This window comes from Oncorhynchus tshawytscha, linkage group LG11 (assembly GCF_018296145.1).
Source record: "Oncorhynchus tshawytscha isolate Ot180627B linkage group LG11, Otsh_v2.0, whole genome shotgun sequence".
NCBI lineage: Eukaryota > Metazoa > Chordata > Actinopteri > Salmoniformes > Salmonidae > Oncorhynchus > Oncorhynchus tshawytscha.
The window spans coordinates 54,837,391-54,863,814 of NC_056439.1; the positions used below are offsets into that span (position 1 = coordinate 54,837,391).

A 26,424-nucleotide genomic window follows, 5' to 3' on the forward strand; every position below is an offset into this window, starting at 1 on the left:
AGATCTACTGTCTCTATTATATTATATTATGACAGACCAGCTAGATCTACTGTCTCTACTATAATATGACAGACCAGCTAGATCTACTGTCTCTATTATATTATGAGAGACCAGCTAGATCTACTGTCTCTACTATAATATGACAGACCAGCTAGATATACAGTCTCTATTATATTATGACAGACCAGCTAGATCTACTATCTCTCGTACATTATGACAGACCAGCTAGAACTACTGTCTCTATTATATTATGACAGACCAGCTACATCTACTGTCTCTATTATATTATGACAGACCAGCTAGATCTACTGTCTCTGTTATATTATGACAGACCAGCTAGATCTACTGTCTCTATTATATTAATGCAGACCAGCTAGCTCTACTGTCTCTTTTATATTATGACAGACCAGCTAGATATACTGTCTCTATCATATAATGACAGACCAGCTAGATATACTGTCTCTATCATATAATGACAGACCAGCTAGATCTACTGTCTCTATTATATTATGACAGACCAGCTACATCTACTGTCTCTATTATATTATGATATACCAGCTAGATCTACTGTCTCTATCATGACAGACCAGCTAGATCTACTGTCTCTATTTTATTATGACAGACCAGCTAGATCTACTGTCTCTATTATGACAGACCAGCTAGATCTACTGTCTCTATTATACTAGAGACAGTAGATCTAGCTGGTCTGTCATAATATAAAAGAGACAGTAGATCTAGCTGGTATGTCATAATATAATAGAGACAGTAGATGTAGCTGGTCTGTCATAATATAATAGAGACAGTAGATCTAGATGGTCTGTCATAATATAATAGAGACAGTAGATCTAGCTGGTCTGTCATATTATAACAATGACAAGCATGTTCTCTTCATAATCTATTGAAACGTTTCAGGTTTACAATTCTGAGAATTATGTCAATAATGTAATGGTACTGTACAAGAAAAAAAAAATACAAATCTCCCATAAAATAAAAATATGGTCAGCGTTGCTGTGTGCTGCTGGTTATAACATGGCAATAAAGAAGAGAGAGAAAAGAGGGACCATTTTAATGTTTTAAGTGGGATGCTGCAGTTTTGCACAGTTATTTATCTTTCTTTGATATGGTGTAATTTTCTGTTATTATGCTGTTCAGATTGTATTCGTTTTGAATGGTCAGATTTATATGCACTTTGTTTATATACATTAAAAAGTTATATTTTAAATGCACATGTTTAATAGCATTCTTTTTCATAACAAACCAAATGCATTTTTAAATACATTGTGGTTAAGGTATGATTTCATGTAATAATTTACTTAGAATTGTTTTAACACCAATCAGAGTCAAACTATCGCAAACAAAACATATATATTTTTAAAGAGCCGTTTGGGATCCAAAATAGCAGGCTCACTGAAAAGGGCCGGAAATGCCATTACTCAGTGTACAATTATGTTCACACCAGGGCCTGAAACTCCCCAGAATTCAATTCGCGACAATTGCACATCCGCTAAGAAAAATCTGCGAAAGCTTAAAAACAACATTAATGGTGAAGTCAACATGCAAGTGTAAGTAAAAACGAATGCAAATCATTTCGAAATGTTGCTACTACGTAAAAAAGTAAATATGTTTTTGTTTGGTTATCTTTTGGAAATTGTATAAATAAATAATTTCCCTTCTTCAGAAGTTCCAGCTAGGCAGGATAACGTTAGTTAGCTAGCTACCATACAGTAGACATATATTAATAATTATATATTTTATATAAGTAGACATGCACTCATAATTGACTGTAGCGCATATGAAGTACCCACAAGCTACCAGTGGCTGAAAACACAATCATAGCGGGATGTCGAGAGACGAATTTCCGGGCAAGGCCGGTCCATTTAAAACCCATTCCTCCCTCGCACCTGCAAAGGTACACTCGTCAGACATCATCAGAGGTGTCCACTTAATTTGAGGGCTGAGGGGTTAAGGTGTGTCTTTTTATATGTTTGAACTTCAGACCATTTCTTTGTTGTGGCTTATGGAAATGAAATCAAAGTTTATTGTTCGCATACAAAGATTTGCAGATGTTGTAATAGGTGCAGCGAAATGCTTGTCTTTCTAGAAAAACATTTTTTATCAAGATAATTTTTCACGTGTTAAACTGCCCCTTGTTTTACCTTTCTGTATTTCTACATTGGCCTTGTTTCTTTCTATTCTTTTAAATAATTGTGCTAAAATAAACTTCAGAATGTATCAGCTATGAATCTAAGGTCTCGCTTTCAGCCAATTGGAAGCAAGCTATACCGTAAATCCCTCCCACCTCTGCAAAAAAAACGGAAATTAGGAAATCTGCTAGTTGTGTCAAGTTGGATTATATTTCTCTGAGACATAACTAAATCAGGTGGGCTATCTATTACAAACATCGTTTTCATTACAGCAGAAATATTACTATTTTGATAGCCAAGATATCATTTGACTGGTTAGCTAACCATTTATAAATGTAGCTTTTCAGTAGAGTCACGTGCTATTTGCTAATCGGGACAAACTATTTTAGTTTATATCAATTATTTGATAAATAATACAGCTATGTATCAAAAGACGATTTTTAAAATTATAGTTAAGGGATGATCTATGGTTTGATGTCCCATCTTAATCGGATAACCGACAGGACACTGACACTGCAGTCAGGTGTCGGGGCAGCGAGGTGCTTTTACCAACGCGGATGTATAAAACACTAGGAACACGTGTTCTTTCCGCGACAGATTGGCCAGGTGAGCGCTATGATCACTTCAATCAGTGTAGATGAAGGGGAGGAGACAGGTTAGAGACACATTTGTACACTGTTACAACACTGTATATATATATATATATATATATATATAATATGACATGACATTTGTAATGTCTTTATTCCTTTGGAACTTCTGTGAGTGTAATGTTTACTGTTAATTTTTGTTTATTTCACTTTTCAAATCAAATCAAATTTTATTTGTCACATACACATGGTTAGCAGATGTTAATGCGAGTGTAGCGAAATGCTTGTGCTTCTAGTTCCGACAATGCAGTAATAACCAACAAGTAATCTAACTAACAATTCCAAAACTACTGTCTTATACACAGTGTAAGGGGATAAAGAATATGTACATAAGGATATATGAATGAGTGATGGTACAGAGCAGCATAGGCAAAATACAGTAGATGGTATCGAGTACAGTATATGCATATGAGATGAGTATGTAAACAAAGTGGCATAGTTAAAGTGGCTAGTGATACATGTATTACATAAGGATGCAGTCGATGATATAGAGTACAGTATATACGTATGCATATGAGATGAATAATGTAGGGTAAGTAACATTATATAAGGTAGCATTGTTTAAAGTGGCTAGTGATATATTTACATCATTTCCCATCAATTCCCATTATTAAAGTGGCTGGAGTTGAGTCAGTGTCAGTGTGTTGGCAGCAGCCACTCAATGTTAGTGGTGGCTGTTTAACAGTCTGATGGCCTTGAGATAGAAGCTGTTTTTCAGTCTCTCGGTCCCAGCTTTGATGCACCTGTACTGACCTCGCCTTCTGGATGATAGCGGGGTGAACAGGCAGTGGCTCGGGTGGTTGATGTCCTTGATGATCTTTATGGCCTTCCTGTAACATCGGGTGGTGTAGGTGTCCTGGAGGGCAGGTAGTTTGCCCCGGTGATGCGTTGTGCAGACCTCACTACCCTCTGGAGAGCCTTACGGTTGAGGGCGGAGCAGTTGCCGTACCAGGCGGTGATACAGCCCGCCAGGATGCTCTCGATTGTGCATCTGTAGAAGTTTGTGAGTGCTTTTGGTGACAAGCCAAATTTCTTCAGCCTCCTGAGGTTGAAGAGGCGCTGCTGCGCCTTCTTCACGATGCTGTCTGTGTGAGTGGACCAATTCAGTTTGTCTGTGATGTGTATGCCGAGGAACTTAAAACTTGCTACCCTCTCCACTACTGTTCCATCGATGTGGATAGGGGGGTGTTCCCTTTGCTGTTTCCTGAAGTCCACAATCATCTCCTTAGTTTTGTTGACGTTGAGTGTGAGGTTATTTTCCTGACACCACACTCCGAGGGCCCTCACCTCCTCCCTGTAGGCTGTCTCGTCGTTATTGGTAATCAAGCCTACCACTGTTGTGTCGTCCGCAAACTTGATGATTGAGTTGGAGGCGTGCGTGGCCACGCAGTCGTGGGTGAACAGGGAGTACAGGAGAGGGCTCAGAACGCACCCTTGTGGGGCCCCAGTGTTGAGGATCAGCGGGGAGGAGATGTTGCTGCCTACCCTCACCACCTGGGGGCGGCCCGTCAGGAAGTCCAGTACCCAGTTGCACAGGGCGGGGTCGAGACCCAGGGTCTCGAGCTTGATGACGAGCTTGGAGGGCACTATGGTGTTGAATGCCGAGCTGTAGTCGATGAACAGCATTCTCACATAGGTATTCCTCTTGTCCAGATGGGTTAGGGCAGTGTGCAGTGTGGTTGAGATTGCATCGTCTGTGGACCTATTTGGGCAGTAAGCAATTTGGGGTGGGTCTAGGGTGTCAGGTAGGGTGGAGGTGATATGGTCCTTGACTAGTCTCTCAAAGCACTTCATGATGACGGAAGTGAGTGCTACGGGGTGGTAGTCGTTTAGCTCAGTTACCTTAGCTTTCTTGGGAACAGGAACAATGGTGGCCCTCTTGAAGCATGTGGGAACAGCAGACTGGTATAGGGATTGATTGAATATGTCCGTAAACACACCGGCCAGCTGGCCTGCGCATGCTCTGAGGGCGCGGCTGGGGATGCCATCTGGGCCTGCAGCCTTGCGAGGGTTAACACGTTTAAATGTCTTACTCACCTCGGCTGCAGTGAAGGAGAGACCGCATGTTTTCGTTGCAGGCCGTGTCAGTGGCACTGTATTGTCCTCAAAGCGGGCAAAAAAGTTATTTAGTCTGCCTGGGAGCAAGACATCCTGGTCCGTGACTGGGCTGGATTTTGTATATTACCTCACGTTAACATGTTTCCCATGCCAATAAAGCCCCTTGAATTAAATAATGAAAGAGATCTTAAGACACACCCTCGCCTTATGCCCTTGGGGAAATCCCCGTCGCCATCATCTTGGAGGTCCAAATGATTCGTGGCCATCTTGTCTATCTAACAACGTTACTTAGCCAGTTAGCCCTATTGAGTTAAAATGGGCTTGCGATATACGGTACGTAGGCAGGTAAACAGGCCACAATTAACACAGCATGTATTTATTCAAGTATCAAGATACAATATTGTAGTCAGGCAACATAGATGTGAAAAAACATTTAATTTCGAAGTCGGGAGTGTATTTTCTCTCGCTTCAGCTCAAAAAATGTCCGCCATTGATTTCAATATATTTGCATAATTTTTTACGTGTTTGCGTCATATTTATTTGCATACTTTAGGCTGAAGCTTGCGTCGATGCATGCTTCAAAATATTTAAAAAGGGACTATGCATTCGAGAAGTGCCCTCCGTGCCCCGTTTCTCATAGTTTGATTTGGACTCATACCCCGACCCTCCTGTGCTCAGAGCACGGTAATATGTATTTTGAGAAACATTGATTGTGTATTTGTGCAACTGGGTTGCAACGTGCCATTCATAGAGTGAATGTACAAGACTAAATATTTAAGTGCCTTTGAACGGGGTATGGTAGTAGGTGTCATGTTAAAATCTTCCCGGTGTGAAGTATTTCCTATCTTGTGTTTGTGTGTGTGTGTCTGTGTGTGACATCATGCTGTAAAAATTCTCCAGGTGTGAAAATGTTCCCAAGTCCAAAATTGAAGGGTTATCCAGATCGGTTTATGTCTCGTTATCACTTTACTTACCCCCCTAAAATTGTAAAAAGGACTTAGATAAGATTTTGCATAATTGTATTTGGAGGGGCAATCCTCCCTATCTACAGAAAGATATTCTCAGTTATACCCAAGAACAAGGAGGTTATGAGGTTGAAATAATACTTAGAAAATAAATTGTATTCTGCAGTATATTTGAACCAGAACAGTATCTGGAATGTCTTCCCTGAGTATTTATTTGACTGTTGGTGTTTAGAATTTCTGCTTCGGTGTCATTTTGATGTGGATAAAATCCCAGTAAAATTGGCCAAATTCTATAAGCACTTTTAGCTTGGACGTTAGCGTATAAACAAACAGTTCCCCCTCACAGATACTTTCTATGGAACAACAAATATATCCAATTTGTTTGATGTGAGAATGTGAAAATAGAATTATTTTGGTTGGTCAGACCATTTTTCATTAGTTTTTTACCTGTATTTATAGTGTCATTTTTTTGTGATTGACATACAGGTCTTTGTTACAAAGGAAACAGGACAGGTTGTACAATTTAATGGTTTTGATATGTTTATTTTAGGAATTCTGATAAAGATGTAGTATATTTCATTCAACTGCTAATAATATTAGGTCCATTTCATATTCACAAATTCAAATGGTCTAATTCAAAACCTAACTTTTTTTTCACTTTAAAAATGAATTTAAACATCAACCACAGAAAAACAAAAAGGAAATTAAATAAATTAAAATTTGTTTTATTAATGAATATGATTTTTTTGTTTAGGATTCCTGGCAATGTAAATAGTTTGCATGTGACTATTCCTCTTTTGTTTATTTATTTGTTTGTAAAAAAAATAATATATATTTATTGACAGCCTTTCTTTTAAATTGCATATTCAACAACTTACAAAAAAATCACAATCACAATCACACCACCATCATAACGAGTAGGAGCTATTTCACGCTGGGAAGATTTTTTTTACATGACACCAGAAAGGGCAAAAAGGGTGCAACTCAATATTACTAAAGTGTTCCTAATGTTTTGTACGCTCAGTGTACACTAGCGTTGTTTTCAACCGTATTTGGTTGCACAAAAACAGTACCTAGGAATCCACAAGTTAAATACAATTCCTTTTCACATTTGGAAAGTCTGTTTTAATAATACAAACCTTTAGATATTTTGTCTCAAATTCCCCCCTGTCATAATGACCACCGTCCTGCCCACTGGCACAGTAAGTTGACATGGAATTGTATTTAACTTGTGGCTTCTCAGGGACTGTTTTTGTGCAACCCAGTACAATTGAAAGCAACACAATGCATTCAGAGAGTATCCAGACCCCTTCCATTTTTCCACATTTTGTTACGTTACAGCCTTATTCTACAATGGATTAAATGAATACAAATTCCTCATCAATCTACACACAATACCCCATAATGACAAAGTGAAACAGGTTTTTAGAAATGTTTGCAAATGTATAAAAGAAACTAAAACAGAAATACGTTATTTACATAAGTATTCAGACCTTTTGCTATGAGAGTTGAAATAGAGCTCAGCTGCATCCTGTTTCCATTGATCATCCTTGAGATGTTTCTGTCCTCTCAGGTGGCTGGCCTCCTGTCCTCTCAGGTGTCTGGCTTCCTGTCCTCTTAGATGTTTCTACAACTTGATTGGAGTCCACCTGTGGTAAATTCAAATGATTGGACATGATTTGGAAAGGCACACACCTGTCTATATAAGGTCCCACAGTTGACATGCATGTCAGCAAAAACCAAGCCATGAGTACCAAAGCCATGAGTACCAGAGAAATGTCTGCTGTATTGAAGGTCCCCTAGAACACAGTGGACTCCATCATTCTTAAATGGAAGTAGTTTGGAAGCACCAAGACTTCTTAGAGCTGGCTGCCCGGCCAAACTGAGAAATCGTGGGGGAAGGGCCTTGGTCAGGGAGGTGACCCATGATCGTTCTGACAGAACTCCAGAGAGAAGGGCAACCATCTCTGCAGCACCCCACTTATCAAATCAAACAATTTGTCACATGCCCCGAATACAACAGGTGTAGACCTTAGAGTGAAATGCTTACTTACAGGCCCTTAACCAACAATGCATTTTTAAGAAAAAATAAATAAAAGTAACAAATAATTAAAGAGCAGCAGTAAAATAACAATAGCGAGGCTATATACAGGGGTACCGGTTTACTGAGTGGCTTCCGTCTGGCCTTTATGGTAGTGGCCACTCCTCAGTAAAAGTCACATGACAGCCCGCTTGGAGTTTGCCAAAATTGCACCTAATGGACTCCGACCATGAGAAACCAGATTCTCTGGTCTGATTAAACCAAGATTTCTTTAGACTCCAAGCGTCACGTCTGGAGGAAACCTGGCACCATCCCTACGGTGAAGCATGGTGGTGGCAGCATCATGCTGTGGGGATGTTTTTCAGCGGTAGGGACTGGGAGACTAGTCAGGATCAAGGGAAAGATTAACGGCGCAAAGTACAGAGACAAGTACAGAACGCTCAGGACTTCAGACTGGGGTGAAGGTTCACCTTCCAACAGGACAACGATCCTAAGCACACAGCCAAGACAACGCAGGAGTGGCTTCTGGACAAGTCTCTGAATGTCTTTGAGTGACCCAGCCAGAGCTCGGACTTGAACCCGATCGAACATCTCTGGAGAGACCTGAAAATAGCTGTGCAGCAACGCTCCCCATATAACCTGACAGAGCTTGAGAGGATCTGCAGAGAAGAATGGGAGAAACTCCCCAAATACAGGTGTGCCAAACTTGTAGTGTCATAAAAAAAACAAATTAATCCATTTTAGAATAAGGCTGTAACATAACAAAATGTGGAAAAAGTCAAGGGGTCTGAATACTTTCCGAATGCACTTTATGTAATTACACTGGTGTTGCTGAAAGAGGCAAGACCACCACCAAGGACACAGAGTCTGTTGATGAGGGTTGGGAGGGAGATGTGTTGCTGGTGTAAGTACCTTGGAATGATGAGTGGTAGGTAGGTTGTAGCATAGACAAATACTCTAGAAAGGGCTTAACCTTTTAACCCTTGGCAATTTGACTGCTAAACTAATGCACTCACTATGGCTGCCAGTCCACCCATTATACCATCAGTGATTTGAATGGAGAGGCCTGTTAAATGATATTTCTATGATTCGTAGTGTGTAGACTACTAGACTGTCAGCTCTCACTGTTGTCTCTGTATGTATTGTAGGGCAGACCAGTGTCTGAGTTTATGGATGATAGACAGGGTGCCAGAGTAGACTCCGGTGGGGTGTGACTGACTACCATGTTTGTGGGTTGAACTCTGGTGGGGTGTGACTGACTACCATGTTTGGGTTGAACTCTGGTGGGGTGTGACTGACTACCATGTTTGGGTTGAACTCTGGTGGGGTGTGACTGACTACCATGTTTGGGTTGAACTCTGGTGGGGTGTGACTGACTACCATGTTTGGGTTGAACTCTGGTGGGGTGTGACTGACTACCATGTTTGGGTTGAACTCTGGTGGGGTGTGACTGACTACCATGTTTGGGTTGAACTCTGGTGGGGTGTGACTGACTACCATGTTTGGGTTGAACTCTGGTGGGGTGTGACTGACTACCATGTTTGGGTTGAACTCCGGTGGGGTGTGACTGACTACCATGTTTGGGTTGAACTCTGGTGGGGTGTGACTGACTACCATGTTTGGGTTGAACTCTGGTGGGGTGTGACTGACTACCATGTTTGGGTTGAACTCTGGTGGGGTGTGACTGACTACCATGTTTGGGTTGAACTCTGGTGGGGTGTGACTGACTACCATGTTTGGGTTGAACTCTGGCGGGGTGTGACTGACTACCATGTTTGTGGGTTGAACTCTGGTGGGGTGTGAGTGACTACCATGTTTGGGTTGAACTCTGGTGGGGTGTGACTGACTACCATGTTTGGGTTGAACGGTAGGATTTAAGGAGACTGTCGGCTCTTACTGTGTTGTCACTATTGAAGGGCAGACACTAGACAGACCAGTAGGTTATTGAAGGGCAGACACTAGACAGACCAGTAGGTTATTGAAGGGCATGCACTAGACAGACCAGTAGGTTATTGAAGGGCAGACACTAGACAGACCAGTAGGTTATTGAAGGGCAGACACTAGACAGACCAGTAGGTTATTGAAGGGCAGACACTAGACAGTCCAGTAGGTTATTGAAGGGCAGACACTAGACAGACCAGTAGGTTATTGAAGGGCAGACACTAGACAGACCAGTAGGTTATTGAAGGGCAGACACTAGACAGACCAGTAGGTTATTGAAGGGCAGACACTAGACAGACCAGTAGGTTATTGAAGGGCAGACACTAGACAGTCCAGTAGGTTATTGAAGGGCAGACACTAGACAGACCAGTAGGTTATTGAAGGGCAGACACTAGACAGACCAGTAGGTTATTGAAGGGCAGACACTAGACAGACCAGTAGGTTATTGAAGGGCAGACACTAGACAGACCAGTAGGTTATTGAAGGGCAGACACTAGACAGACCAGTAGGTTATTGAAGGGCAGACACTAGACAGACCAGTAGAATATTGAAGGGCAGACACTAGACAGACCAGTAGGTTATTGAAGGGCAGACACTAGACAGACCAGTAGGTTATTGAAGGGCAGACACTAGACAGACCAGTAGGTTATTGAAGGGCAGACACTAGACAGACCAGTAGGTTATTGAAGGGCAGACACTAGACAGACCAGTAGGTTATTGAAGGGCAGACACTAGACAGACCAGTAGGTTATTGAAGGGCAGACACTAGACAGACCAGTAGGTTATTGAAGGGCAGACACTAGACAGACCAGTAGGTTATTGAAGGGCAGACACTAGACAGACCAGTAGGTTATTGAAGGGCAGACACTAGACAGACCAGTAGGTTATTGAAGGGCAGACACTAGACAGACCAGTAGGTTATTGAAGGGCAGACACTAGACAGACCAGTAGGTTATTGAAGGGCAGACACTAGACAGACCAGTAGGTTATTGAAGGGCAGACACTAGACAGACCAGTAGGTTATTGAAGGGCAGACACTAGACAGACCAGTAGGTTATTGAAGGGCAGACACTAGACAGACCAGTAGGTTATTGAAGGGCAGACACTAGACAGACCAGTAGGTTATTGAAGGGCAGACACTAGACAGACCAGTAGGTTATTGAAGGGCAGACACTAGACAGACCAGTAGGTTATTGAAGGGCAGACACTAGACAGACCAGTAGGTTATTGAAGGGCAGACACTAGACAGACCAGTAGGTTATTGAAGGGCAGACACTAGACAGACCAGTAGGTTATTGAAGGGCAGACACTAGACAGACCAGTAGGTTATTGAAGGGCAGACGTCTTCTATTATATGCTCCTCTTGATATACAATATAATTGTTTTGCACCGTTAATGACTAAATCATTCCAGACTGTGTTAAATCATTCCAGGTCTGTAATTATTTTGCTTATTTATGATATAATAGTCGCCCTGTCATTTAAGTCATCTTCGTAAGGTGAAAAAACAAGGCTTTTGATACAGCCTAAAACTGATAAACTGCACCGTTTTGGATTTGTAAAGTTCAAATAAGTATTTTTTTGTAATTCGTGATATATCATCTTGCACATCACTATATCATCAATGTCAAATATCACAATATTGAATTTAATCATATCGGCCCAACCCTACAGACCAGTGCCATGGCTGCTGACATCACTATCCGAAGATACCAGGAAGATGACAAGGAGACCGTGAAGGAGATCTTCACCATGGGGATGAGCGAGCACATCCCCTCCTCCTTCATGCACCTCCTCAAACAGCCCCTGACCCAGATGATCCTGATGGTCACGTTCTGCGCCCTGCTGGCCAGCTCCAAGTCCGTCCTGCTGCCTGTAGTAGGAGTCACTCTCCTCCTGGCCGGGGCCAAGCAGCTGGTGGGCTACCTCTTCAACAGCTACATCGACACCTGCCTGAGGAAGGACCTCGACCACATCCAGGAGACCTACCTGGAGAACAAGGACTCGTGTTTCTGGGTGGCTGAGAGCGACGGCCGGGTGGTGGCAACGGTGGCCTGCCTGCCCGCGGAGAGGGAACCAGGCTGCATGGAGCTGAAGAGGTTGTCTGTACGTCATACACACCGGGGGATGGGCATCGCCAAGGCCCTCAGCAGGACAGTGGCAGACTTCAGCAGGGAGAGGGGCTTCCCTGCGGTCGTCCTCTACACGTCTGTAGTGCAGACTGATGCACAGAGGCTGTATGAGAACGTGGGCTACACACGGGTCAGAGAGTTCGTCATCCCTGAGCCCATCGCCAAAATCACCAACTTTACAGTAATAGAGTACAGGTTGTAATATGATCCTGATGGTCATCTACGCAGGTTGGAACATTTTGAATATGTACTCAACATGTACTCTTAAATGTCCACTCAGCACAGCCCTCGGAGCATGGTACCTCTCTAGGTTTATATATATATATATATATATATATAATATATATATTAGGTGCATATGCTTTGGCATATGCATTGATAGATTTTTAGACTGGGTATCTGTAAACCACTTTGTGACAACTGCTTATGCAAAAAGGGGATTTAAGAAACATTTGCTTGATTGACAGATTTGTATTATTACAATAATAATATAACATTATTATTATTATTATGTTAATAATCCATCAATGGTTGAATTGCGTTCTTTTTCTTTGTACCAAGCTTCCAATGGCTGGAGCTAATCAACGTGGTAAATGAAAAATACCCAAATAAAATGTAAAGCTGTGCTGTTTTTTGTTGTTGTCTTCCTAACATTTGCCATAACTAGTAAGCCTTACATCCTGAATGTATATGGGCTACCAAATATGCACCTGGGCACACATGGGAGGGGTGGGAACACAAGCCCTTCTAAGTAATTGAGCCGAGAACATAATTGCTATATTGTAATTAAAAGCATAGACCCATAAGAGAACACATGACCAAAGCAAGGCATGATCCATATATAATTAAATTACATTATTATTAATGAGAAATATCTCATTAATAAACAATTAATAAACAAATGTTTGCATAACCAAAGACATGAAAACTGTCTCCCATATGGTTTTTAGCTACTGTATATTATCATACAATACTACACTTTAATTCCGCTTAAAATGTTTACATGTATAATATATCTTTCTAAATATATATATATATATTTTAACCGTTTTCGCACACAACCTTTGAGGTACGTAGACAGAGAGAGCCTGATATTTCATTCAATGTAAATTACATTTTTAAAATCTTTAGTACATATTACACGTTATTATTGAACTAAATATACATGTTTATATGTAATTATTCTTTAATTCCTTTCTTAGAGAAAAGGGTATTGTGAAGGATCTATTGTAAACCAACACCTCCCTCCGTCTCTAAATCCCCATTGTCAAGCTGTGGCTGGTTCAGACACTCTCTTCCACGCTTGATCTCCATTGCCATCCAGGTTTCGTATGTTTTCTTTTCCATGATAGAGCAACCTTCTTGCCTTTAAGGCCAAGTTCTGCCTTGAGGACAGTGACGCAAATGTTCACAATGTTGGAAAAGATTTTCCACTTGTTTCATTATTTCAAGCACGTCAAAATAATCTCCCCATCTAAAGCTAAAGACAGGCACAGAATAGTTGACCTCTGTGCAGAAAATACCAACTAAGTGATTTGGTTTCATTTGAACTATTTAATTCGGCACAACCTAAAATTGTCACTTTGGAGTCTGGACTATATGCCACTGAAGAGATTCTTATGGCTTTCAAATCATCTCGACCGCAGACTCCCTCTTCCAATGCGTACCCTGGCAGGGATGTTCCACTCAGGGCCTGTTTGATTTGACATAGAGCAAGTCTTATCTCAAGCCATTCACTCATCTGCAAGGCAGGAGAAAAACTCCCTGTTTTTGGTTGATAAAGGGTGCTGAGACAGCTGTTTGTGAAAATCTTCACAGTTGAATCGTCCGGTTGGAAAATGTACCCCCATATGTCCGTCCGTCGTATCCAGCACACCAAACAATCAGAGGCCTCACAAAGAATGGCCTCGATGGTTTTGTCATTGTGTTCATGACACGAAGGACACAATACACCGACAATGTGTCTAGGAGCCATGTTTTATGTAGATTATCTCTCTTGTGGTTTCTTGGCGCTCGTAGTGTTCACAGCTCTTACTTAAACTGAGGCATACCCTAACCCCAGAAATTACTGTTTCATATACATGCTCCCCTAACAGCAGATCCATAAGTTTACTACAACATTTCCCAACTCTTTCAAATGTTCAAACACACTCCACAGTTCAACAAGGTCACTACACATCAATCATCAAGACAGCTTTATTGCAAACACATGCTTTACCCTAACCAGCTGCTCTATCAGGTTACATAAGCACTCACTCGATAGCGTGAGAACATCCGGACAGGATGTACATAAATGGGCATAACCACGTGATACATAAAATAGGTCATCAATCACTTTCGGACACATGCCATCTACTGTATTCTCGCTCTCGTGTTTCTTGGCCCAGGCAAGTCTCTTCTTATTGGTGTCCTTTTAGTAGTGGTTTCTTTGCAGCAATTCGACCATGAAGGCCTGATTCACGCAGTCTCCTCTGAACAGTTGATGTTGAGATGTCTGTTACTGAGAGGCATTTATTTGGGCTGCAATCTGAGGTGCAGTTAACTCTAATGAACTTATCCTCTGCAGCAGAGGTAACTCTGGGTCTTCCTTTCCTGTGGCAGTCCTCATGAGAGCCAGTTTCATCATAGCGCTGGATGGTTTTTGCGACTGCACTTGAAGAAACTTTCCAAGTTCTTGAAATTTTCCAGACTGACTGACCTTCATGTCTTAAAGTAATGACGGACTGTTGTTTCTCTTTGCTTATTTGAGCTGTTCTTGCCATAATATGGACTTGGTGTTTTACCAAATAGGGCTATCCTCTGTATACCAACCCTACCTTGTCACAACATAACTGATTGTCTCAAACGCATTAAGAAGGAAAGAAATTCCACAAATGAACTTTTAACAAGGCACACCTGTTAATTGAAATGCATTCCAGGTGACTACCTCATGAAGCTGGTTGAGAGAATGCCAAGAGTGTGCAAAGCTGTCAAGACAAAGGGTTGCTATTTTGAATAATCTAAAATATATCATTTTGATTTGTTTAACACTTTTTTGGTTACTACATAATTCCATATGTGTTATTTCATAGTTTTGATATCTTCAGTATTTTTCTACAATGTAGAAAATAGTAAAAATAAAGAGAAACCCTTGAATGAGTGGGTGTGTCCAAACCATTGACTAGTTCTGTAGTCCTTTTGTCCTTTTTTTAGTCCTTTTGTCCAGATGGGGAAGGGAAGTGTGGAGTGCAATTGAGATTGCATCATCTGTGGATCAAATCAAATCAAAGTTTATTTGTCACGTGCGCTGAACACAACAGGTGCATTACAGTGAAATGTTTACTTACGAGCCTCTAACCAACAGTGCAAAAGGGTATTAGGTGAACAATAGGTAGGTAAAGAAATAAAACAACAGTAAAAAGACAGTAGCGAGGCTACATACAGACACCAGTTAATCGGGCTGATTGAGGTAGTATGTAGATATGGTTAAAGTGACTATGCATATATTTTTTAAGCACCAACTGTCAGAGCAGCTCACAGATTACTGCACCTGTACATAGCCCACCTATTTATTTATTTTGCTCCTTTGCCCCCATTATTTTTATTTCTACTTTGCACATTCTTCCACTGCAAATCTACCATTCCAGTGTTTTACTTGCTATAATGTATTTACTTTGCCACCATGGCCTTTTTTTGCCTTTACCTCCCTTATCTCACCTCATTTGCTCACATCGTATATAGACTTGTTTATACTGTATTATTGCCTGTATGTTTGTTTTACTCCATGTGTAACTCTGTGTTGTTGTTTGTGTCGAACTGCTTTGCTTTATCTTGGCCGGGTCGCAATTGTAAATGAGAACTTGTTCTCAACTACCTGGTTAAATAAAGGTGAAGTAAAATATAATATAAAATATATGAACAGAGAGTAGCAGCAGCGTAAAAGAGGGGTTGGTGGGTGTTGGGGTGGTTTACGAATTGGAGTGGGTCTAGGATTTTCGGGATTTGATGGTGTTGATGTGAGCCATGACCAGCCTTTCTCACTTCTTTGTCCATAATAATGCAACGTTTAAAACAACTAGGCACTTGGAACTGGAAAATCTCCGACTACAGTGCGTTCAAGAAAACTGGGAACTAGGAAAAAAACGAGCTCCGACTGGATTTTATTTTTTTGGCACGGTTATCCAACTCGGAATTCCAACTCGGGAACTCGGGCCTCTTTCTAGCTCCTACTTTCCGACCTGAAGATCATTGACTTCATATTAGACCGAGTTTTTTTCTGAGTTTCCAGTTGTATTGAAAGCACCGTAATAATCTCATTGTGTCGGCTATACGTGCGCTCTAGCCAACAGTGTGCAGATTGAGATGTTGGCTAGAGCACACTTGCAGTTGTGGAAACTCAATTCTCATACTTTAATAAAAGTAAAGATACCTTAATAGAAAATGACTCAAGTAAAAGTGAGTCACCCAGTAAAATACTACTTGAGTAAAAGTCTAAAAGTATTTGGTTTTAAATAAACTTAAGTATCAAAAGTAAAAGTAAAAGTATGACTAATTTAAAATTCCTTATATTAAGCAAACCAGATGGCATAATTGTCTTTTTTATTTTTATTTACGGATAGCCAGGGTCACACTCCAACACTCAGACATCATTTAAAAACGTAGCATTTTTGTTTAGTGATTCCGCGAGATCAGAGGCAGTAGGGACGACCAGGGATGTTCACTTGATAAAAGTGTAGAACTGAATCATTTTCTGTCCTGCTAAGCATTCAAAATCAAATCAAATCAAATTTTATTTGTCACATACACATGGTTAGCAGATGTTAATGCGAGTGTAGCGAAATGCTTGTGCTTCTAGTTCCGACAATGCAGTAATAACCAACAAGTAATCTAACTAACAATTCCAAAACTACTGTCTTATACACAGTGTAAGGGGATAAAGAATATGTACATAAGGATATATGAATGAGTGATGGTACAGAGCAGCATAGGCAAGATACAGTAGATGGTATCAAGTACAGTATATACATATGAGATGAGTATGTAAACAAAGTGGCATAGTTAAAGTGGCTAGTGATACATGTATTACATAAGGATGCAGTCGATGATATAGAGTACAGTATATACGTATGCATATGAGATGAATAATGTAGGGTAAGTAACATTATATAAGGTAGCATTGTTTAAATTGGCTAGTGATATATTTACATCATTTCCCATCAATTCCCATGATTAAAGTGGCTGGAGTTGAGTCAGTGTCAGTGTCAGTGTGTTGGCAGCAGCCACTCAATGTTAGTGGTGGCTGTTTAACAGTCTGATGGCCTTGAGATAGAAGCTGTTTTTCAGTCTCTCGGTCCCAGCTTTGATGCACCTGTACTGACCTCGCCTTCTGGATGATAGCGGGGTGAACAGGCAGTGGCTCGGGTGGTTGATGTCCTTGATGATCTTTATGGCCTTCCTGTAACATCGGGTGGTGTAGGTGTCCTGGAGGGCAGGTAGTTTGCCCCCGGTGATGCGTTGTGCAGACCTCACTACCCTCTGGAGAGCCTTACGGTTGTGGGCGGAGCAGTTGCCGTACCAGGCGGTGATACAGCCCGCCAGGATGCTCTCGATTGTGCATCTGTAGAAGTTTGTGAGTGCTTTTGGTGACAAGCCGAATTTCTTCAGCCTCCTGAGGTTGAAGAGGCGCTGCTGCGCCTTCTTCATGATGCTGTCTGTGTGAGTGGACCAATTCAGTTTGTCTGTGATGTGTATGCCGAGGCTACCCTCTCCACTACTGTTCCATCGATGTGGATAGGGGGGTGCTCCCTCTGCTGTTTCCTGAAGTCCACAATCATCTCCTTAGTTTTGTTGACGTTGAGTGTGAGGTTATTTTCCTGACACCACACTCCGAGGGCCCTCACCTCCTCCCTGTAGGCCGTCTCGTCGTTGTTGGTAATCAAGCCTACCACTGTTGTGTCGTCCGCAAACTTGATGATTGAGTTGGAGGCGTGCGTGGCCACGCAGTCGTGGGTGAACAGGGAGTACAGGAGAGGGCTCAGAACGCACCCTTGTGGGGCCCCAGTGTTGAGGATCAGCGGGGTGGAGATGTTGTTGCCTACCCTCACCACCTGGGGGCGGCCCGTCAGGAAGTCCAGTACCCAGTTGCACAGGGCGGGGTCGAGACCCAGGGTCTCGAGCTTGATGACGAGCTTGGAGGGTACTATGGTGTTGAATGCCGAGCTGTAGTCGATGAACAGCATTCTCACATAAGTATTCCTCTTTTCCAGATGGGTTAGGGCAGTGTGCAGTGTGGTTGAGATTGCATCGTCTGTGGACCTATTTGGGCGGTAAGCAAATTGGAGTGGGTCTAGGGTGTCAGGTAGGGTGGAGGTGATATGGTCCTTGACTAGTCTCTCAAAGCACTTCATGATGACGGAAGTGAGTGCTATGGGGCGGTAGTCGTTTAGCTCAGTTACCTTAGCTTTCTTGGGAACAGAAACAATGGTGGCCCTCTTGAAGCATGTGGGAACAGCAGACTGGTATAGGGATTGATTGAATATGTCCGTAAACACATCGGCCAGCTGGTCTGCGCATGCTCTGAGGGCGCGGCTGGGGATGCCGTCTGGGCCTGCAGCCTTGCGAGGGTTAACACGTTTAAATGTCTTACTCACCTCGGCTGCAGTGAAGGAGAGTCCGCATGTTTTCGTTGCAGGCCGTGTCAGTGGCACTGTATTGTCCTCAAAGCGGGCAAAAAAGTTAATTAGTCTGCCTGGGAGCAAGACATCCTGGTCCGTGACTGGGCTGGATTTCTTCTTGTAGTCCGTGATTGACTGTAGACCCTGCCACATGACTCTTGTGTCTGAGCCGTTGAATTGAGATTCTACTTTGTCTCTGTACTGACGCTTAGCTTGTTTGATAGCCTTGCGGAGGGAATAGCTGCACTGTTTGTATTCGGTCATGTTACCAGTCACCTTGCCCTGATTAAAAGCAGTGGTTCGCGCTTTCAGTTTCACGCGAATGCTGCCATCAATCCACGGTTTCTGGTTAGGGAATGTTTTAATCGTTGCTCTGGGAACGACATCTTCAACGCACGTTCTAATGAACTCGCACACCGAATCAGCGTATTCGTCAATATTGTTATCTGACGCAATACGAAACATATCCCAGTCCACGTGCTGGAAGCAGTCTTGGAGTGTGGAGTCAGCTTGGTCGGACCAGCGTTGGACAGACCTGAGCGTGGGAGCCTCTTGGTTTAGTTTCTGTCTGTAGGCAGGGATCAACAAAATGGAGTCGTGGTCAGCTTTTCCGAAAGGAGGGCGGGGCAGGGCCTTATATGCGTTGCGGAAGTTAGAGTAACAATGATCCAAGGTTTTTCCACCCCTGGTTGCGCAATCGATATGCTGATAAAATTTAGGGAGTCTTGTTTTCAGATTAGCCTTGTTAAAATCCCCAGCTACAATGAATGCAGCCTCCGGATAAATGGATTCCAGTTTGCAAAGAGTCAAATAAAGTTCGTTCAGAGCCATCGATGTGTCTGCTTGGGGGGGGATATATACGGCTGTGATTATGATCGAAGAGAATTCTCTTGGTAGATAATGCGGTCTACATTTGATTGTGAGGAATTCTAAATCAGGTGAACAGAAGGATTTGAGTTCCTGTATGTTTCTTTCATCACACCATGTCTCGTTAGCCATAAGGCATACGCCCCCGCCCCTCTTCTTACCAGAAAGATGTTTGTTTCTGTCGGCGCGATGCGTGGAGAAACCCGCTGGCTGCACCGCCCCCGATAGCGTCTCTCCAGTGAGCCATGTTTCCGTGAAGCAAAGAACGTTACAGTCTCTGATGTCCCTCTGGAATGCTACCCTTGCTCGGATTTCATCAACCTTGTTGTCAAGAGACTGGACATTGGCGAGAAGAATGCTAGGGAGTGGTGCACGATGTGCCCGTCTCCGGAGTCTGACCAGAAGACCGCCTCGTTTCCCTCTTTTTCGGAGTCGTTTTTTTGGGTCGCTGCATGGGAACCATTCCGTTGTCCTGTTTGAAAGGCAGAACACAGGATCCGCATCGCGAAAAACATATTCTTGGTCGTACTGATGGTGAGTTGACGCTGATCTTATATTCAGTAGTTCTTCTCGACTGTATGTAATGAAACCTAAGATGACCTGGGGTACTAATGTAAGAAATAACATGTAAAAAAACAAAACACTGCATACTTTCCTAGGAACGCGAAGCGAGGCGGCCATCTCTGTCGGCGCCGGAAGCCCATTCGAAATGTAACGACTACTTTTGGGTGTCAGGGAAAATGTATGGAATTAAAAGTGCTGACTTTTCTTTAGGGATATAGTGGAGTAAAAGAACAGATACCCCAAAGAACTACTTAAGTATTCATTTAAAGTATTTTTACTTAAGGACTTTACACCACTGTGCACTTGCCAATACCTGTGAGAGAGAAATGAACATGTTTACCTGTTTTGTTTAATATTAACAACTATACTTAACAAATAGTAAACAGATGGTTTCCACTCGAGATCCTAGTCTGGGTATTGTCAAGGACATGGTGTTTACTCGAGTTAGAGATAGCTTGAGCTGACAATTGATTTATGCCATAGAATGAGTTGGTGTTTCTGTACTGTGAGGTACCAGGGATGAGATAAGAGCCTCTTCTTGGGGGCCAAACTCTGGTTTCCATACAATGAGAACAGTCTTTACGGCAGATACTGTCTGCTGTGAATTATTCATTTCTTTCATACAAGATCTAACCCTTTGACCCATTCCACACATCTGTTGTTTGTCATGAACATTCAGGGGGATGTACTTTGCTATAAAATGCTGTGGCTCAAATATGCTCGTTGGGCTCTCAACGATTCATCTAAGGGTGGTTTGTCGACCAGTTTCATTATTGCAATAATTAATTGACGTTATAAGATCTGAATAAAGTAATATCCTGATTGGTGATTGGCCTTGTCTCTCCTCATTATTGATTAGTATTTCCACGACATACCAGAGTGGGTACACTCGCTATATAACGCAACATTTTTTTGTGAGAAAATCATCGGTAGAGTTTAAAATGCGATGAAAACCTATTTACCTTCTCCGCTATGCAATCTGGTTGCCGAGCTGGTCATGGGTGCACATCAGCCGCGCTCAAGGTCCTAAACGATATCATAACCGGCATCGATAAAAGACAATACTGTGCAGCCGTATTCATTGACCTGGCCAAGGCTTTCGACTCTGTCAATCACTTGTATTTTTTATTCACTACATGAGAATTTATTCGCAAAAAAGTATTTTCATGTGCACTATGTCATCACGCACAGCTTTTTATCTGCAACAAGTTCATTTGATGGATACACATGGGAAAATGTGCATTTTTTAAAATTAGGATTTTAGAATATTCGCATGAAAATCAGTTGCCAGTTGGATGGAAACAAAGCTATAGAAACAATTTATTTGCAACTCTTTAATTGGGGCAGCAGGGTAGCCTAGTGGTTAGAGCGGTGGACTAGCAACCGGTTGAAAGTTCAAACCCCCGAGCTGACAAGGTATAACTCTGTCGTTCTGCCCCTGGACAGGCAGTTAACCCACTGTTCCTAGGCCGTCATTGAAAATAAGATTTTGTTCTTAACTGACTTGCCTAGTTAAATAAAGTTTAAATAAAAATTGCCTGCAATTTTATAAACAGAAGTAACCGCAGATGAATGGGTTGGGCATTAGGGCTGCAGGTAGCCTAGTGGTTAGAGTGTTGGGCCAATAACTGTAAAGGTTGCTTGATCAAATCCCCAAATCCCTGAACAAGGCAGTTAACCTAGGCTGTCATGAATCAAATCAAATATATGTACATCAGCTGATATCTCAAAGTGCTGTACAGAAACCCAGCCTAAAACCCCAAACAGCAAGCAATGCAGCTGTAGAAGCATGGTGGCTAGGAAAAACTCCCTAGAAAGGCCAAAACCTAGGAAGAAACCTAGAGAGGAACCAGGCTATGTGGGGTGGCCACATAGCCTCTTCTGGCTGTGCCGGGTGGAGATTTTACTAAATAAGAGATCATACTAAATAAGAATTTGTTCATAATTGACTTGCCTAGTTAAATAAAAGGTCAATTACATTTCTTCCTCTCTGGCTGGTTGCCACAATGTTGAAATTGTCTATATTGTAAAAATGTATGAAAACTAAGATTAGCTTTTTTTTTTCTTAATGTAAGGTTAAGCATAAGGTTAGCAGTGTGGTCAAGGTCAGAAGCATCACATTTTTAAGAAGATAAAATCTACAAATAGGCGGGGGCGGGGGTAGGACTTTGTGCTTGTGGTAACTAGTCGACTACTACGCTAGTTTCGGTTCTCCTCGGAGCAGAGGGGAAATGGACACGTATGGAGGTGGGGGGTGACTTTGTGGCTGTGGTAACTAGTGACTACTAGGCTAGTTTCGGTTCTCGGAGCGGAAACGGACACGTATGGAGGGGGGAGGGGGGTAATATTTTGTGGCTGTGGTAACTATGGAAGGGGGCGGTTCGCTACGCAGCAGCGTGTTGGCGTCATGTTAAATGGTCGATGAGTCATGACAACGCGGAAAAAGAGGAACTAGGAAGACGTCGAGTTTCAAAAGGAGTCCGTTTCTTTCTAATTAACCACCACAAATTAATCAAATCATAAAATGTCTCACTTTAGAAAGAGAGATTGGAAACCAGGTAAGATTGATGATGAGCTAGCTTGAAATTGTCAGTTTCCTCGCGTAACCAAGGAAAGGTAGCTAGCTATATAACACCAACGTTAGCTAGCTAACGTTAACCACTACTGAATTTGAGGTAACCTTATTAAGTTAACAAACTTCAGCTCCTGTTTTCTTCAGCTTGTGCACTAGCGTGTAGGAAGGAGCAGGTGGCTCTAGGACGAGGTGGTAACACATGTAAACATCAACCACGCACGTTAATAGAAAATTGTTGTCATTCTGAACATAATTAGCTAGCTATGCCATGTAACGTTATTTGTTGAAGATGCGCACATAGACATATGGTAACATTTCCTGAAGTCTCTGATCATATTTTCTCTTCACATCATCAGATCATGTCATCATGCAGGAGAATCCACACATTTTGCATACCCACGTGAGTTGTGTGTGTGTGTGTGTGTGTGTGTGTGTGTGTGTGTGTGTGTGTGTGTGTGTGTGTGTGTGTGTGTGTGTGTTTGGTTCCCAGCTACTGTATATAGTTAGCTATATAGCCTCATGGTTCCCAGCTACTGTATATAGTTAGCTATATAGCCTCATGGTTCCCAGCTACTGTGGCCAAAATCAACTTGAATCTCTCTCACCGACAGGAAGCTATGGTGGATCTGATAAATGGAAGAACCACTAATTACACCTTTATGGACGCCTTTAACTATGGCCTGTTGGGTAAGAACATACAGTTCTGAGTGGTACTCTGTTCCCTATAAATGACTAGATTGATAAGAAACACTGTTTAGCTAGTACATTTTTGTTAAGAAATCTTTGAATGATTCAAGTCATATGCTGTTGCTGATAGCAAGGTCATGTTCAGGTCAACTCAGAGGCTGTGTCCTAAACGGCACCCTGTTCTCTATGTAGTGCACTACTTTAGACTAGAGCCATGTTGACCCTGGTCCCCTATGTAGTACACTACTTTAGACAAGAGCCATGTGGACCCTGGTCCCCTATGTAGTGCACTACATTGGGAATAGTGTTATTTGGAACGTTGACCTAATGAAAGGCCAGGTGAGGGACCTACATGTCTGGGCTTGTCTGCCTTGTAAAGATGTAGACGTAATGTGAATTGTCATTACACAATACTATTTATTGATTTAGTTCAGCATTTCCCAGTCCTGGTCCCGGGGACTGCAGTTAGTACACATTCTATTTTTTTTCACTAGCTCTACACAGCTGACTCAAATAATCAAAGCTTGATGATGTTGATTATTTGAATCCCCTGTATAGTGCTACTAAGGACAATCATGTGCACTCCTTTGGGTCCCTAGGACCAGGATTGCTCCTTTGGGTCCCCAGGGCCAGGATTGCTCCTTTGGGTCCCCAGGGCCAGGATTGCTCCTTTGGGTCCCCAGGGCCAGGATTGCTCCTTTGGGTCCCCAGGGCCAGGATTGCTCCTTTGGGTCCCCAGGGCCAGGATTGCTCCTTTGGGTCCCCAGGGCCAGGATTGCTCCTTTGGGTCCCCAGGGCCAGGATTGCTCCTTTGGGTCCCCAGGGCCAGGATTGCTCCTTTGGGTCCCCAGGGCCAGGATTGCTCCTTTGGGTCCCCAGGGCCAGGATTGCTCCTTTGGGTCCCCAGGGCCAGGATTGCTCCTTTGGGTCCCCAGGGCCAGGATTGCTCCTTTGGGTCCCCAGGGCCAGGATTGGGAAAGACTGCTTTAGTTCATCAACAGATATGAATTATTGTTGTCCATTGCCATGCATTTCACCTCATATTTGATTTCCAGGTCTTGATATTGTCAACCCCTTCGTGGGTGACTATATTGACGATGAATACGACGATGACAACGACTATTATGATGACAAAAAACGCAAAGATAAAAAAGCCTATTGCGGTTTTACACACAATTTTTTAGGGCATAGTAGCTCAAAGCTACCCTTAACCCCCCACCCATGTATAAGACAACTCACTCCTGAGGTAAGATGCCAAACAACTTTTTCAGTCAATCACATCGTTTGGTATTACATTCAACATAGGATGTTTTTACTGAGAATAACTTTCCTTTTTAGGAGGCTGAAAAAAACGGCAGGGAACTAATAGAAGAAGAGAGCAAACTAAAAGAAAAAGCAGAAAAGAAAAGACTTAAAAAGAAGGTTAGTGTCTGTCTGTGTAGTGTCTGTCTGTGTAGTGTCTGTCTGTGTAGTGTCTGTCTGTGTAGTGTCTGTCTGTGTAGTGTCTGTGTAGTGTCTGTCTGTGTAGTGTCTGTCTGTGTAGTGTCTGTGTAGTGTCTGTCTGTGTAGTGTCTGTCTGTGTAGTGTCTAGTGTCTGTCTGTGTAGTGTCTGTCTGTGTAGTGTCTGTCTGTGTAGTGTCTGTCTGTGTAGTGTCTGTCTGTGTAGTGTCTGTCTGTGTAGTGTCTGTCTGTGTAGTGTCTGTCTGTGTAGTGTCTGTCTGTGTAGTGTCTGTCTGTGTAGTGTCTGTCTGTGTAGTGTCTGTAGTGTCTAGTGTCTGTGTAGTGTCTGTCTGTGTAGTGTCTGTAGTGTCTAGTGTCTGTGTAGTGTCTAGTGTCTGTCTGTGTAGTGTCTGTCTGTAGTGTCTAGTGTCTGTCTGTGTAGTGTCTAGTGTCTGTCTGTGTAGTATCTGTCTGTGTAGTGTCTGTCTGTGTAGTGTCTGTCTGTGTAGTGTCTGTCTGTGTAGTGTCTGTCTGTGTAGTGTCTGTCTGTGTAGTGTCTGTCTGTGTAGTGTCTAGTGTCTGTGTAGTGTCTGTCTGTGTAGTGTCTAGTGTCTGTGTAGTGTCTGTCTGTAGTGTCTAGTGTCTGTCTGTGTAGTGTCTGTCTGTAGTGTCTAGTGTCTGTCTGTGTAGTGTCTAGTGTCTGTCTGTGTAGTGTCTGTCTGTGTAGTGTCTGTCTGTGTAGTGTCTGTCTGTGTAGTGTCTGTCTGTGTAGTGTTTGTCTGTGTAGTGTCTGTCTGTGTAGTGTCTGTGTAGTGTCTAGTGTCTGTGTAGTGTCTAGTGTCTGTCTTTGTAGTGTCTGTCTGTGTAGTGTCTGTCTGTAGTGTCTAGTGTGTCTGTGTAGTGTCTGTCTGTAGTGTCTAGTGTCTGTCTGTGTAGTGTCTAGTGTCTGTGTGTAGTATCTGTCTGTCTGTAGTGTCTAGTGTCTGTCTGTGTAGTGTCTAGTGTCTGTCTGTGTAGTGTCTGTCTGTGTAGTGTGTAGTGTCTGTCTGTGTAGTGTCTAGTGTCTGTCTGTGTAGTGTCTAGTGTCTGTCTGTCTGTGTAGTGTCTGTCTGTGTAGTGTCTGTCTGTGTAGTGTCTGTCTGTGTAGTGTCTGTAGTGTCTAGTGTCTGTGTAGTGTCTGTCTGTGTAGTGTCTGTAGTGTCTAGTGTCTGTGTAGTGTCTAGTGTCTGTCTGTGTAGTGTCTGTCTGTAGTGTCTAGTGTCTGTCTGTGTAGTGTCTAGTGTCTGTCTGTGTAGTATCTGTCTGTGTAGTATCTGTCTGTGTAGTGTCTGTCTGTGTAGTGTCTGTCTGTGTAGTGTCTGTCTGTGTAGTGTCTGTCTGTGTAGTGTCTAGTGTCTGTGTAGTGTCTGTCTGTGTAGTGTCTAGTGTCTGTGTAGTGTCTGTCTGTAGTGTCTAGTGTCTGTCTGTGTAGTGTCTGTCTGTAGTGTCTAGTGTCTGTCTGTGTAGTGTCTAGTGTCTGTCTGTGTAGTATCTGTCTGTCTGTAGTGTCTAGTGTCTGTCTGTGTAGTGTCTAGTGTCTGTCTGTGTAGTGTCTGTCTGTGTAGTGTCTAGTGTCTGTCTGTGTAGTGTCTAGTGTCTGTCTGTCTGTGTAGTGTCTAGTGTCTGTGTAGTGTCTAGTGTCTGTGTAGTGTCTGTCTGTAGTGTCTAG

At 42.6% G+C, this 26,424-nt stretch overlaps 2 protein-coding genes across 10 annotated transcripts in view; both read left to right on the forward strand.

Moving 5' to 3' along the window:
- Positions 1-1,456: 1,456 nt before the first annotated feature.
- nat8 (N-acetyltransferase 8) lies at positions 1,457-12,561 on the forward strand. 5 transcript variants are annotated; one of them, XM_024391189.2, is made up of 2 exons: positions 1,457-1,562; positions 11,473-12,561. In XM_024391189.2, exon 2 carries the CDS (start codon positions 11,482-11,484, stop codon positions 12,130-12,132), a length of 651 nt encoding a protein of 216 aa, XP_024246957.2. In that variant the 5' UTR covers positions 1,457-1,562; positions 11,473-11,481; the 3' UTR covers positions 12,133-12,561. The 5 variants fall into 5 exon arrangements, with proteins under 5 accessions (XP_024246957.2, XP_024246955.2, XP_024246959.2 ...); XM_024391187.2 differs by lacking the exon at positions 1,457-1,562 and adding an exon at positions 1,841-1,909; XM_024391191.2 differs by lacking the exon at positions 1,457-1,562 and adding an exon at positions 1,883-1,967.
- Positions 12,562-22,411: 9,850 nt separating this feature from the next.
- LOC112226698 (zinc finger CCCH domain-containing protein 13) overlaps positions 22,412-26,424 on the forward strand; it is a 36,171-nt gene continuing 32,158 nt past the window's right edge. For 4 of the 5 annotated variants that reach the window (XM_042330382.1, XM_042330380.1, XM_042330384.1 and 1 more), the window contains exons 1-5: positions 22,413-22,572; positions 22,946-22,989; positions 23,201-23,276; positions 24,332-24,522; positions 24,615-24,698. In XM_042330382.1, coding sequence (XP_042186316.1) covers positions 22,539-22,572; positions 22,946-22,989; positions 23,201-23,276; positions 24,332-24,522; positions 24,615-24,698 — 429 coding nt within the window. In that variant the 5' untranslated portion in view covers positions 22,413-22,538. Of the gene's footprint in view, positions 22,573-22,945; positions 22,990-23,200; positions 23,277-24,331; positions 24,523-24,614; positions 24,699-26,424 lie in introns of all 5 variants that reach the window. The other variant, XM_042330381.1, reaches the window with a different exon arrangement.

Bases quoted from the DNA above. Each gene is read 5' to 3' on its own strand.
- nat8 (XM_024391187.2), top strand. From the start codon at position 1,841: ATGTCGAGAGACGAATTTCCGGGCAAGGCCGGTCCATTTAAAACCCAT. The intron at 1,910-11,472 runs GTACACTCGTCA...CCAACCCTACAG, and splicing joins CCTCCCTCGCACCTGCAAAG to ACCAGTGCCATGGCTGCTGA.